General features: G+C 43.2%; 1 protein-coding gene and 1 long non-coding RNA gene across 2 annotated transcripts in view; one reads left to right on the forward strand and one right to left on the reverse strand.

The window, feature by feature from the left end:
• Positions 1–12,180, forward strand: part of LOC140581871 (uncharacterized) — a 31,202-nt gene extending 19,022 nt beyond the window's left edge. Inside the window, exons 3-4 of the long non-coding RNA XR_011984918.1 lie at positions 10,798–10,952; positions 12,110–12,180. This is a non-coding gene — a long non-coding RNA (uncharacterized lncRNA). The remainder of the gene's footprint in view (positions 1–10,797; positions 10,953–12,109) is intronic.
• On the reverse strand, positions 1,910–8,599 carry slc30a8 (solute carrier family 30 member 8). Its single transcript, XM_023811800.2, has 8 exons — positions 8,262–8,599; positions 5,802–5,962; positions 5,559–5,705; positions 5,229–5,382; positions 4,459–4,657; positions 3,914–4,019; positions 3,418–3,552; positions 1,910–3,210 (listed from the first exon to the last, which is right to left on the reverse strand). Exons 1-8 carry the CDS (start codon positions 8,336–8,338, stop codon positions 3,065–3,067), a joined length of 1,125 nt encoding a protein of 374 aa, XP_023667568.1. The 5' UTR covers positions 8,339–8,599; the 3' UTR covers positions 1,910–3,064.
• Positions 12,181–14,463: the final 2,283 nt, after the last annotated feature.

The raw sequence follows: 14,463 nt of genomic DNA on the forward strand, positions 1-14,463 counted from the left end.
TGCGCCCCATCCTGACAGAAAGGCACCCCAACCTTGACCTTTCCCAGTATAAACGATTAGAAGATGGATGGAGTTTTCACATGAAAATGTAAAACGTAGCATGTGCATCATGTTGTACTTTAACATTAATTAGAAATGCAAAAACCCAGATTCCCCTCTTTTCTTGACTTTACGGTACTTGCCGACTATCAGTCATAAAGCGGCACCTGCTGTTCAGAGTTATGTTTACCAACGTTATCTGGGGTCTTACTCCACAATGGTCTACAAACGTCATTCGAACACTAATAATAGCTATAACAAATTATTATCATTTATTATCCTACTATTAGTTATAATATTTGTAAGTAGTACCTGCACCAGTGAGAGTATATCCATTTGATTCTTAGTTTGCTTCTTAATTATACAAATATATAATATATGTTTCAACAGTTTCCCCTAATTTTAGTTTTCCCTAAGTATTCGAAATCAAGTGTTGTTTGAAGTAGATATTATATTTTGCTATAAAATGTAAAGAGATATATTAAGGCAAGGTGGGTTTCAGTTTTGTGTCTTGCTGCTGCATTTGCATTGTAGTCGCGCAATAATTTCGCACCAGTCTGAGTCTGGGACTTTGGTTATGGCGCCCTGTCCCACATGGTATATAATACCTGGCAACTGTTCAAACCCTTTAGTGTGAAATTACCTTAAGACAGACTCCAAAAGAGTATTAGCTTGTTTCCCACCAAACGAACCGTGACTATTAGAGCACCCGGCAGTTTCATGATGACCTCTCCATCTGTTACATGCTAAATTTGGAGATAACGTGTATGTCATATAACACATCATCTGATTACCACCGAGTTTAGGGGGAAAAAAACAAGAAATGTCATTCATTTCGTCTTAAAATCAGGACAGTGCCTTACCCATTAATTAATACACCATTTGCTAGATATTTGACTCTTTGGAAAGCACGTCTCGGGAAACGATATCCAGCCATAGCTTCTGAGCACCTGCTAAAGCCGCTGTACATTATGGGGGATCGGCAGGACGGAGTGCACATCTTAGGAAATGTGAACTCCATAATGCCTCTTCTGGGGATATCACAGTAACTCGGATTATCTGCAGTATCCAGTGATCCGATGCTTTAATTAAAACGGGACTTATCTTCTTTGCGGGTCAGGGAAAAGGCGCCCTTACCCAGTGCACAGCACATTCCTCAGGTATTTCCCTAAGCAGACTTAGCGATGCGGAGCGCCGGACGTGCGCGGGCTATTTGTTCATATGCACATCGGCGCAGAGAGCAGATAAAACGGGCTGAGAGCCGAACAAGAAGTCTCAGCTATTTGCCTGCAGCTGAGAATCATGACAACGCTAACTGCAAGTAGAGAGGTAGCAGGATTAGGGGCTGTAACTAATTTCAGTGTCCTGCACAGCATTTGTAGTAGTGGTATATAGCTTTACATTGGCTTTAATTCTGAAACACAATATAAGAGAAGTGCACGACACACGGAAAGAGGAATATGCCTGGGTTAGAATATCCCAGACATACAAATATCAAGTTTTTGCCTGACTCATGCATAATTCGGTTTATATGCCAGGCTAGCGTTACCCTTAAGAGATTAGGGTCTGTTTCTCACAGGAAAAGCATGTGTGCAGATTCTGTGGAGTTGTTGCTAGTTATTCCAATAAAGTATGAATTAAAATACAATTTAAATAGAGGCATCGAGAAAAAGTCAGTCTCAAAATGTAATACAGTAATAATTCCTGAGCACCTTGACACATTTCATGGGGCAAAAAGAAGCACACTACACAATTGTACTTATCTGCCACCCTACCCCCCCCCAGTGGAATGGGGGCGGTGGGAAGTTACTGAGACAGACCATTGACATTGCCTGCCTGCTGGTGAGCAATGTGCATTCTCAGACTGTCATAGCAAAAAAAACCACGCCATTTTATTTACCCCGCTAAGAAATATTACAAACATGAAGTACAGTTAAAAAAACAGTACAGCCACTTTGTGACTTAATGGTTTAACAGTGGCCAATTGCACTGTTTTCCTCATTAAAACATTGCACAAATAACTGCTTTGGAGAATGACAGTTGTTTGTTTATATAGGGCGCAAGGCTGGGGTGAGCTCTGGATGGGATGCCAGCCCGTTTCATGGCACATACATGCACAGACACACACACACATAATCACACAGATGCTAGTTAGCCTAACCACATGTCTTTGGACTGCATGAGGGAACCTGTGTGACAAAATTAGCAACCTTCATACAAACACAGCGTATGTGGGAGCCCTGGAGGCGTGAGGCAGCTAGTGTCTGTGTCATTGTCTGTTCCAGCAGCAAACTAAATACAAACTAAATCGATTTCTTTTGAAAAATATCTGGCCCGTTTTCTCATTAAAATGCTGTGAGAAAAAATAATATAATACATTAAAGTTACACTTTACTTGAGGGGACACAAAACAATGTAGTATTACGCTACTATCTATGTAATAATTAACCACAAATTAAGTGTTACAAACTGAGCTCATATTTGTTCATCATTAATGAATCATGACACATCTTTTATGTCAAGTACTATATTTGTTACTATATCTGTTTATTATGTAAATCTACTTAAGGAACTACTGAAGAAACAAGTAATGAATGACACAAGTGAAATACTGATCTCATGTTTGTTAATCATTAATGAATCATAACACATCTTTCATCTTAAGTAGCAACTATGTTTGTTCATGATTTGTTCATGCTTTGTACTGAGTTAACTGAGTTACTACTAAGTATTTGTGTTTCCTCAAGTAAAGTGTTACCTACATAAAGATAAACTCCAGTCATAATAGTACGGCTTGAGTTTGTCTGTATGTTGCTTTCAGAGCTGGGGGGTACTGTGCAAAGGGATATGAGGAGCTGACTCTCTATGCTAAATCCGGCCCCCAGGCAACAAACTACGTACAGCTGTTTATTGAGGGGAATCCTATAGAATCCCAGGATGCCCCAGTAGTGATTGGCAGTTCCTCTGCCCGCCAGCTCCGCCTTGCTGCCAGGGTCAGCGGGAGCGTCCCTCCGTTAGGGCGGGGCTACTGCTTGGGGTCCAGACACAGGCCACACCCCTGCCTCTGGTCAGACTGTTTCTCCAGCTGAATGGTGACTGAGTGGAAGCTGTAGGTAGTGAAGCAAACCTGATTGATCTCCTTGAGCACCGGCTGTGGCTCCACCATGTCCTCTGCGGGGGGGGGGCAAGCAAAGATCAGTCTATCAACCAAATGCCTACTGACACACCACCCACCCCTAGTGGAGTGCCAGATATGTCCACACATTATACTCCAAACACTCACCACACACCTTCTAGCACAACTAGACTATAGTCAGACCTGCTTCTATGACTGATCGCTCGATTGTGTGAAATCCCAGTCAGACCCGTCACCTTTACCTAAAGCCACATGAGCGGACAGGACAGCTTGGTTCATGGTGAGGCCCCAGAGGTGCAGGTCGTGCAGCGCTGCCACTCCCTTCACAGACAGGATCTTGTCCCGGATCTCACTGTACTTCACTCCACCTGGAGCACCTAAACAACCCAACAGAAGTGGGGAATCAGGTGGGGTGGAATTTACCTGCATCATTCATACGGTCTAGGGATTCTTTCATCAGAACTGGCAGCTAGAACACTGCTATAGCATATTACAGGTCCGAGTCCAATCATCAAGCACCTGGTGACCTAAAGAAGGCCTAGAATGGACTGGGGTCCCACCCTCAAATTTGTTTAGTGGATTATTCAACAAAAAACACCTGTTCACCATGTTGATATTTTGATAAATGTATATTATTTTCCATCTATCCATCTTCCATCCAGGTCAGGGATATGGGACACATAATTGTAATTATATTTTTCGATTTATGAATTCAAAGAACAAAGCAGCAGACTTTACCTTCCATGAGAACCACCAGGATGTCTCTCATAATGGTGATGGTGGTGCCCAGGACGAAAATGGAGAAGAGGAATGTGCAGATGGGGTCGGCCATCTTGTACTCCGGCTGCAGAACACAAAGCATTCATTATCGGATTTACTTTTTATTTTCACTGAATAGTGATGAAAAATGATATGTTTTAGAATGAGGAACACTCTGTCCCCCATACAGACACAGAAAACAGGCAAACCGTTTGTCAAATACCATCACTGTGATTTAAAGGTTGGGGGCCGAAGAGCTAACGAATTAGCAAAACGTTAATTTGTCTACAGTCTGGGCAGCAGTGCTGATGTTGAAAGTGTTTCTGCTGGGCTACGTGACGCCGAACACAATTTCCAAAATGAGAGTCTTTGGATGTCAGCCTTTGTTTTTTTAGAAAGGATGTTGAGCATGGCAGGACACCCGAGGGAAAAGCATGCACGGCAGACTAACAGGTGGCCACCACCTAATGCCCCCCCCCCACAACCAGCCCCCTACACCAGCTGTCAGCCTTGACCCCCCCAACCTTGAAGAAGATGATGATGGCGCTGATCAGTACGCTGATGCTCTGTAGCAGGTCCCCCACCACGTGCACGAAGGCCGCCCGCACGCTGGCGTTTGCCTGTGGCTGCCCCCCCGTGCCAGATTTTCCGTGTGCATGCCCGTGGGAGCCGCCGCCTCCGTGACTGTGCCCGTGTCCAGACTGGTGCAGGGTGAAGGCCATTCTGCACAAGAGACACAGCGATGAGGCCTGGGACCCGCTGTCACTTACCCACTCTGCCACCCTGGGTGCCCTTAGTAACCCGTTACTGCAATGTTTCTCAATCCGGTCCTTGGGGACCCACAGCCAGTCCACATTTTTGCTCCCTCCCAGCTCCCTGCCAGACAGTCCACATTTTTGCTCCCTCCCAACTCCCAGTAGGGAGCAAGAACATGGATTGCCTGTGGGTCCCCACATCCGGATTGGGCAACACTGTGTTACTGTGTTTTGACAACTAAGGGATCATGGGAGATTTGGACAGAAACTGTAGACCGGTATCCGGCATCCATGTGTGGTCCTAAACAGTATGGCGGTTCTTTAAGAGTATACCAAAGCTCAGACTGTGGTTTGAGGTATTACAGACAGGGGGACAGAGCCCAGATCGGAAGAAAAAAGAACTAAATTTGGGCGAAAAACGTGAGAAAGATAAATAAAACATCAACGTCACACTGATCAAATTGAGCTAAACCAACAGGGTTAAATCTCCCAGCTTCTATTGTAGCTACGCATAATTAGCCATGAAGCGGGAGACTCACATGATGTTAGCGATGACAGCACAGCTGGAAGTGATCAGCATGACGGTGCCCTCGATCGTGTAGTCGTCGTCGATGAGCCGCCGGACCGCCAGATACACCAGTACCCCCGTCACCAGCCAAATAGTGAACACTGACAGCAGAGCGCCGAGGATTTCTGAAGCGGGCAGACACAAGGGAGGCACACCATCGGGAAACATGATCAGACGTACAAGATTTGACAGTTTCGATGGTAGAAGCACTAGTTATTCAGAAGAGGAATTAATATGGGGACGATGTCACATGCTGTTTAGAAATAAGAGCCTGAATTAGCATATTGGCAGGTAGTCTTGCCTGCTCGGTGCCAGCCAAAGCTTAACGCCCGGGTGGGGGGTCTGGAGGAGAGCCACAGGGAACACAGGCTGATGAGGAAGCTTGTGAAGTCCACCATCAAGTGGGCCGCGTCTGTCATCACTGCCAGACTACCAGCGAAGTAGCCACCTGGAGGAACGCAAGGAAGAGGTGACCAAGCCTCAGCAAGAAAGGAGTAGGTTTGGCAAGAAAGAGGCAAGAATAACGATGCCGGCAGATTCCTACCCAGGATTTCGCCGACCATGAAGAGCAGGCAGATGATGGATACCAGGTACAGCCTCCTTCTAGCCTGCCGCTTCTCTCGTTCTCTGTCCTCGAGTGCACGGCTGTTGTCATGGCAGTGGTTGATGGTACTGTCCTTCTGCCGTGTCTCCTCATTTGGCACACTAAGGAGGAAAGGAGAGAAGGAGAGACAGGAAGTGTAAGAACAGGAAATGGCGATAAAAGAACTTGAAAGAAAGAGAAAGCTTTGAGGAGATCACAGGTCTGGGTTCCTCAGAACATTTTCCTCACAGTGTTCATGAAGTGTTTGTCTACCCAACAATCCATCCATCTTCAGTAAATTCTTACTAGCATTACAGTGATCCAGACCCAGTCCCTGGAATCTTAATCTGTAAAGCAGGGTACTTCCTAGACCTGACAGCCAGCCATTGTAGGGCACCCGCTGGGAGATGATCTCTAAGGGACACCCCTTTTAAGATAAGACAAACTTTATTGGTCAAGGGGTAAATTCTCTTTCTCCAGCCCAACGATGTCCAAGGTGGGTTCAAAAATTTCCACAGAATTTCTCAGGTTGGGTAATCAGAATTTCTCCAGAAATGTTAAATGTTAAGTGGATTAATTTTTTTTTGAGTTTGCCGAAACAAAACAAGGAATGTAAATCACTTACTAGGTTTGTGCCTGTTCTTTCTGTCATGTGAGATTCATCTGGCAACTCCAGTTCCCTCCCATAGTCCAAAGACATGCGGTTAGACTAACTGGCATCTCTAAATTCTATGTAATATATGTGTATACAAACTGTAATGGGTGACCCCAGCCTTGCATCCTAGACTGGCAAGACTGGCACTGTGAGGGCATTTGATGGTGCGCTCTCATGTCCCTGCCATGGATAGCATTTTTATATCCCAGTTCAGACAGGACCATCCTGGAGAAGCAAAGGAACAGCGTAGCGTGTGACTTTGCAGGTTAGGAGTTTGCGCCTCTGCCCAGAAGGTTGTTGTTTCAAATCCCATGGGTGACAGATTAATCATATCACAGTTGGGCCCTAGTTTAAGGGCTTTAAGCTGTGTGTGTCTGTTACATAGGAGAGCAAAGTGGAATATGTGAAAACTACATTCCTCTATACTTGTGCTTGAACAATGGTAAATAAAGTATAATCTCTCAATGCAAGTAAAAGGTTCCCTGCAGGCACTATAGCAGGGCATCTATAATGTGCATCTACCTTGGTTACGTACCATCCATAGAAAATGCTGCTGGAAATTGAGTAAAAATGTTTTTGGTGCCCAAAATTAACACAGTAGCCCAACCCCCCACCGCAAGACTGAGAATAAGATTTTAGTGTAAAGGATCATTCATATTTTAGCCACAAGATGTGTACCATGTGACACATTTTTGGCTGAAGGCAAATGAATGAGTCCTTGCCATGGTATATTATTTATTTTGGCTTATTTTTAACGCTTTCTGAACACTGCATGAATCATGTGATTCCACAAGGGATATCTGCTTTAATGTGCAGGGCATGTGAGCGTATATAAAACGTAAAAATAAAGAAAAACATTTTCTGCATATTTTTAAAATAACCTGCGCAACCCAATAATTAGATTATCCAACTGTTAATATGGTAACACTTAATCAGTGACTGAAAAACTCTTCAGCGTTTTTAAATAGTAGCAGTGATTAAAAGATGATTGCTTCAATCATTGACAGTCGCACAAACGAGAACAATCTAATTACATTATATTAACTGAATGTTAGTCTAAGTTTATGAACTAAGAAAAACTGAAAGACTGATCACCATTGGGCTTACTTTAAGAAAATTAATGCCGTTGATTCCGGCGGTCTCCAGATATTAACACCATCAGAATTCCTTCTCTGATATAGATCTGATGTCTCCTCTAATGTACCAAGTGTCAGTTATAATAAGAAAAATATGAAATGTATAAAATTATAACGATTCCTTTTAGTCAGTGGAAAGTTAACTGCGTCTGCACCACCGTAAAAGTATTACAACTTTGCACACTGCCAAAAGAGATCCGTGTGTAAGGAATCAATATTGTGCAATACTTCTGGCAAAAGATGCTGCAAAGCCCTTTATACAAAGGCTTGAATAAAGAAATCCTTTAAAGAAAAACAGATCATTTATACGATGTGAAACGTTTAAGTAATATAATGGTTAGATATATGACGTAACAGTTATGCATGACAACAGCTTAACGTCAATGCTAGGGGTGCAGTGCAATGAAACATCACCAAATATTTCGTTATATACAGAATTTTGAATAGGGTAACAGAGGAGACAGTTATGTAATTCTAGAGGTTCCCGTTTCTGCAATTAGGCCTATTCAATTGCTGCTATTCATTATTGCTCACAATTCAGTATTATTCAGTTATTTAGGAATATAAGGCAAGCGCTTTTGCAATAAGAAGCAAAAGAAGAACCACTCAAAATAAAAGATAAAGCTTTACCTTCCCATAGAGATGGTGTACATATTAGCTTCTTTCTCGGAAACCAAGTGAGATTTTTCTGGATCTTTCCTGAACATCTCTAAAAGTTAAAAGTACTTTTAAAACTGCTGTGCAGTTGTTAAAAATGATAATAAACTGTTGTGATGAACTTAACGATCCTATATTTCAATGAAATACTAATCTTGTTTTTGTCAATGAACTTTTCTGTTTTTTTTATTGTTATAAAGCCGCAAATAAGAATACTTTTTGTCGATGCCTATTCTTTTTCTACGAATGAATTATTAATTTCAGCTGATCTTCGGCATCTTCCGTTGGGGTGCTTTAACGTGTGAAGGGAGCAAACGGCGATATTTGAAGCCTTGTGACTGGGAACCGTGTGCAAACTCGCAGGCTGCTTGCAGCACCTTGCACAAGAAGCGGAGGGAGGGCGAAGGAAACAGGACGCGGCGCGATTATTTACACGGCACCCAATCGACCGGCCGTGGTGCTACGTGCTGTTTGAAAAAGGACGAGATTAGCGAATATAACTCACTGAGACGGACAATAGTAAATACCATCAATTATAATATATTGAGTAGATTAAAAGCAGCCTACATTGTCTGTATGGGCAAATTTTGACGTGTAATGATTTTTAACATTCTGTTATTCAGTGAATAAATTAAATTATACACAATAAATTGTGTATTTAACATTAAGAAATCTGGGCTTTTTATGTGAGAAGTTGTTTCCTGGTGGTAATCCTTTATCTCTAGGAATGTTTTGTGGTGTTTTAGTGGGCACTGCTGCAGCCTCGTGACTCCACGTTTGGAACTTGCGCGGTGTCTGCGTGCAAAATCACGTGGTTGGGTAAATTTGTGTTACTCAGGTGTTCATAGTATGCTCTATAGTGAGCTGGCAATCTACCCTGGGGAAGAGTTTATCTTTATGTTGAACACTGGGGGGGTCTCCACCCATTTTATGATTATATGGGGGGAGGGGGGTGTATTGGCTGGTTTTAACTGCTAGGGGGATTACAACCCCCCACCCCCCCTGTAATTTATGCCCATGCCTAGTGGGGTCGTCTGTACTGTGCTATCTGGGATAGGCTCCTGATTCACTGAAACCTGGTGCTGCATAATTAAGATGGACAGATGAATCAAGGAGTTTGAACAACATGAAACATTTTGAATGAAACTTGTTTGGTCATTTATCTGTGGAGGCTTGAAATCGTGATTCTGTTTGCAAATGCTGTCAATATAGCACCTGTCCCTCCTCCCTTACTCTGATCTCCATCATTGGCCACTTCCTCTGCTATAAAGGCCATCGGCAGAGTCTTATTACAATGCTCTGCTTTGCCATTTCAGAACCTTAATCAAGTGACTTCCTTGTTGTTTGGCAGCTTTGACATCAGTTATGTAACTTTTTTTTAATTATTATTTCACATGCCACTGGCGCAGTCTTAAGCAATATGATTCATGTATGTCAAAGACCAAACAACAGCCAAAACCTACGCTGTAACAAATTGCTGTAGTTTTTACAGTAAAATTCACCAGTAAATTACTGTTTTATCATTTTACAATTTGTAACTGTAGTTTGCAGTGCATCATGGGCCAAAAAAAAAAGCATTACAATATTTTTCACAATGAATGATACGTCTAATTACAAACGGGATGTGTTTTAACTGTAATACATGCATTTTACAGTAAAATCGTGATCCGCTTTTTTACCTTAGATATAGTGTCTTATCAGGACTCAGTAGCTTTTTTATACAGTTTATACAGTTTTCTGGCAATAAGGGTAAGCAAAAATAAATTGCTGATGCTAGCTATAGCTAATGTTTTGGATTCGATTCACATAATTTATGACATTTTTAACAACACACCAGTACAGACAGAATGACAGAAGACATGTGGAATCATTGCATGTTTCAACAATGTTAACTCACATTTTTAGCAAACATGACTATTTCAAACAGTGCTCGTTTTGCACCCTCTGTAACTGCTACAGGTTTATTTGTGTATATTTCAGATTCCGTTAAACTGCCGGTCTAGCTAGTCTCCTGCTATCTGCCAGCGAATTGCACGTCGATGGGCAAAAAGTCTGGTTGTAACACGATCCCGCCATCATCACAGGGGCAGAGCAGAAGCGAGCGACTCTTTTGAAAACCCATGTGTGTATATTTCAAATTTTATTTCTTGTATAGTGTAATTTATTGTTTGTATAGTGTCATTTATTGTCTGTGTACTAGGGAGTCTCAAGCGGCCGGAAGCAAATTCCTTGTGTGCCCCCAGCACACCTAGTGAATAAAGCTGATTCTGATTCTGATCCTGAAAACAACAGCAGAGATTGTCATCTGCTTGCCAGGACATTTTTACAGGTCAGCTAGCTGTGCGGACGTGTGTGCAGTGAGACGACTTGCGAGAGATCGACAGAGATTGCGAGGAGGCTGTTTAATTTTTGCCATCATTTTTGGTATCAGTTGGCATAACCTGTAACGGTCATGACGCAGAAACAAAAAAGTGATGTTTTGGCGTTTTTTTCCCCGGATATTCATAAGGACAGCAGGGAATGATAAAGATGAGGGCCAACACATCCTGCTTCCCTCAGTGGGGGCAGAATGAGAGTGGATCATCCTCTTTTGGAACATGTGCAATCGTCATGCTTGTGATGTACTTCAGAGAGAAACAGAAGACACTCATATTGCAGGCTGATGTAAGTATTCAACTACAGATGCACATTTTCCACAATTTTGTTTGATGAGTTAGTGCAGGGGTCTCCAACTCCGGTCCTGGAGAGCTACCGTCCAGTAGGTATTGCGTCATACCCGGCTTCTGATGAGCCACACCTGTTCTCAGGTAAATACCAGGAACAGGTGTGGCTCATCAGAAGCCAAGTTGGACAGAAAACCTACTGGATAGTAGCTCTCCAGGACCGGTGTTGGAGACCCCGGAGTTAGTGTGTTTTTCCACTGCGCCTTCAAAAATCAGGAACTAACAGGAGCCCAAAACAACTTGACCAAAATATGCTTTAAGTTCCCACCTACTTTGAGAGACTCCTGGAAGATCAGTGATGACCGTAGAAGCATAGTCATACTGTCACACAACAGCGACATCACAATTGGTTATGTTCAGCATGTTAGTTGGCAATCTACTTGTAAACAGTGGTGGTAATGATTTGATCTGAATATATTTGCACAAGCATCCCTACAGATCTAAATGACAATTCTATAATACTTAAGTTCAGGGAAGTCATTCATGCTGTTGTTAACCCCTCGTCCAAGTATCTTGGGTCCAGTTAGTACCAAGGCTGAACAGGTACAGGAACTGTAATTGGAACGTTTGGTTCTGTAATGGATGTTGATGGATAAGTGCAGTCCTGGTTTTGTGCAGTGGATAAGTGCCCTTAATGTCAATTATGATTTAACATTTTTTTTTTACCACTGAATGCAACTAATTTTGCAAGGTTATGCAAGGTGGACAGTTTTATTTGTTCCCTTTCATGCATTAATAAAGTAGATTTATTGAGTACATTAGAAGCAGCCTACGTTGTCTGTATGGGTACATTTTGACATACAATGTTTTTTGTAAACATTTTGTTATTCAGTGAATAAATTCACATTGTCCCGCCCGCACCAGCAGCCACGTCCACATAGGCGCAGCACACCAGCTGCAAGCAATTCAGCTGCAGTCAAAAGACGATTGCTGCTTCGCACAGATCGCAAAGTATTGTTGCCATCCTGGAATGAGCCTCACCGAGCGTTTAACCTCTGTCTCTTGTTTCTCTTCCCTGCTCCTGCTGCCCTGCCTGCCGCCCCTAACCCATCTCATCCTCCCGTGTCTCCCGCTTCCCTGTGTGGCGTGTTGGTGTAGGACTGACTCTCCCGGCTGTCGACTCCTCCGGTCCGTCCCCAACTGCGCTTCTGCCTCATCCCTTGGATTCTGTGCACTTGTGTCAAATAAACCAGGTCTCCTGCAATCCGGGCCCAGTATTCTGTCCCGTCCTCAAACCTGACACACGTGGCTATTTAACATTACATTTACATTTACATTTACAGCATTTGGCAGACGCCCTTAGCCAGAGCGACCTACATACAGTAAGTGCTTTAAGACTCCACAATGAATTTTTCCCGATACTAGCTCAATAAAACCAAGGCTATGAATACCATCGATCTAATACTCTGTTGGAAAAGTGCTTTTTTTTTTTTTAAGTAATGCAAGTATAATGCCAGAAGCGCTAAATCAGGTATTTCTGGAAAAGGTGTGTTTTAAGTCGTCTTTTGAAGACATTCAGTGACTCAGTTGTTCGGACATCTAGGGGGAGTTCATTCCACCAACTTGATGCCAGAACAGAGAAGAGCCGGGAGGTATGTCTTCCTTGTGCCTTGAGGGGTGGTGGGACCAGTCGAGCAGTGCTGGAGGATCGGAGAGATCGTGGTGCAGTGCGGGGTGTGATGAGGTATTTTAGGTAGGATGGAGCCAGATCATTTTTGGCTTTGTATGCGAGCATCAGTGTTTTGAATCTGATGCGGGCAGCCACAGGAAGCCAGTGTAGGGAGCGTAGCAAAGGAGTGGTGTGGGAGAACTTGGGGAGGTTGAAAACAAGTCGAGCAGCTGCATTCTGAATCAGTTGGAGGGGACGAATGACGCTCAGTGGTAAACCCGCTAGGAGCGAGTTGCAGTAGTCAAGGCGGGAGATGACGAGGGACTGAACGAGTATCTGGGTAGCCTGTGTGGAAAGAAATGGACGTATCCTTCTGATATTAAACAGGAGAAACCGACAAGAGCGGGAAACGTTGGCGATATGAGAGGAAAAGGACAGACGATTGTCCATGGTAACCCCAAGGTTGCGAGCAGAAACCGAAGGACGGATCAGGGAGTTGTCGAGGGAGATCGCAAGGTCCAGGAGGGGGGATGAGTCAGCGGGGATGTGCACATTAAGAAATCTGGGCCTTATTTATTTGTTTATTTATTTATTTATTTGATTTCCTGGTGGTAGACCTTTATGTTTTGTGTTTTGTGGTGTTTTAGTGGGCACTGCTGCAGCCCCGTGACTCCACGTTTGGAACTTGCGCGGTGTCTGCGTGCAAAATCACGTGGTTGGGTAAATTTGTGTTACTCAGGTGTTCATAGTATGCTCTATAGTGGGCTGGCAATCTACCCTGGGGAAGGGTGTATCTTTATGTTGAACACTGGGGGGGGTCTCCACCCATTTTATGATTATATGGGGGGAGGGGGGTGTATTGGTTGGTTTTAACTGCTAGGGGGGTTACAACCCCCCACCCCCCCTGTAATTTATGCCCATGCCTAGTGGGGTCGTCTGTACTGTGCTATCTGGGATAGGCTCCTGATTCACTGAAACCTGGTGCTGCATAATTAAGGTGGACAGATGAATCAAGGAGTTTGAACAACATGAAAGATTTTGAATGAAACTTGTTTGGTCATTTATCTGTGGAGGCTTGAAATCATGATGCTGTGCAAATGGTGTCAATATAGCATCTGTCCCTCCTCCCTTATTCTGATCTCCATCATTGGCCACTTCCTCTGCTATAAAGGCCATCGGCAGAGTCTTACCATTACAAAGCTCTGCTTTGCCATTTCAGAACCTTAATCAAGTGACATCTTTGTTGTTTGACATCTTTGACACGAGTTGTGTAATTTTTATTGTTTTTTTATTTCACATGCCTCTAGCGCAATCTTAAGCAATTCATCATGTATGTCAAAGACCAAACCAAGAGCCAAAACCTGCCACAATGCCATTGGTACAATAGAAACTGCTTTACAGTATGAAGGAAATAATTTGCTCAACAATGGAGAACTGTGTACCTCCTTGTCAGGTAAGACATACTTGCCGAGACCTGTTGAGGCGTAGCCCATTACGCAGCCAGCACGTCATCAATGTCATCCGGCTGATCAGGATTCTTAAGGGAAATTATTTCCACATGGTTTCGTTATTATCTGTACTTAACTTGGGTTTCCAAAGCAAGCCATGTAGATGAATATTTCTCATCTTTCACCAGATTTAAAGCACTACCTGAAGCTAGCACTTTTCATTCGAGGTGTAACAATGTCATCGTCCTCTGGCTTAGCAGTGCTGTGCCTGTGATTGGACGGTCAACATATTACATCATCGTTAAAAACTAGGATGCCTGTACCTGTGCTGCCTTTTATGATCCATTGAGCCCCATTATCCTCCAGGATATTTATGAATGGATTTACAAATGATG

This window comes from Paramormyrops kingsleyae, chromosome 23 (assembly GCF_048594095.1).
Source record: "Paramormyrops kingsleyae isolate MSU_618 chromosome 23, PKINGS_0.4, whole genome shotgun sequence".
NCBI lineage: Eukaryota > Metazoa > Chordata > Actinopteri > Osteoglossiformes > Mormyridae > Paramormyrops > Paramormyrops kingsleyae.

Coding starts and splice junctions, on each gene's coding strand:
- slc30a8 (XM_023811800.2), bottom strand. CDS start 8,338: ATGTTCAGGAAAGATCCAGAAAAATCTCACTTGGTTTCCGAGAAAGAA. Junction 5,963..8,261: donor TACACCATCTCTATGGGAAG/GTAAAGCTTTAT, acceptor TTTCCTCCTTAG/TGTGCCAAATGAGGAGACAC. Junction 5,383..5,558: donor CTTTGGCTGGCACCGAGCAG/GCAAGACTACCT, acceptor TGCCCGCTTCAG/AAATCCTCGGCGCTCTGCTG.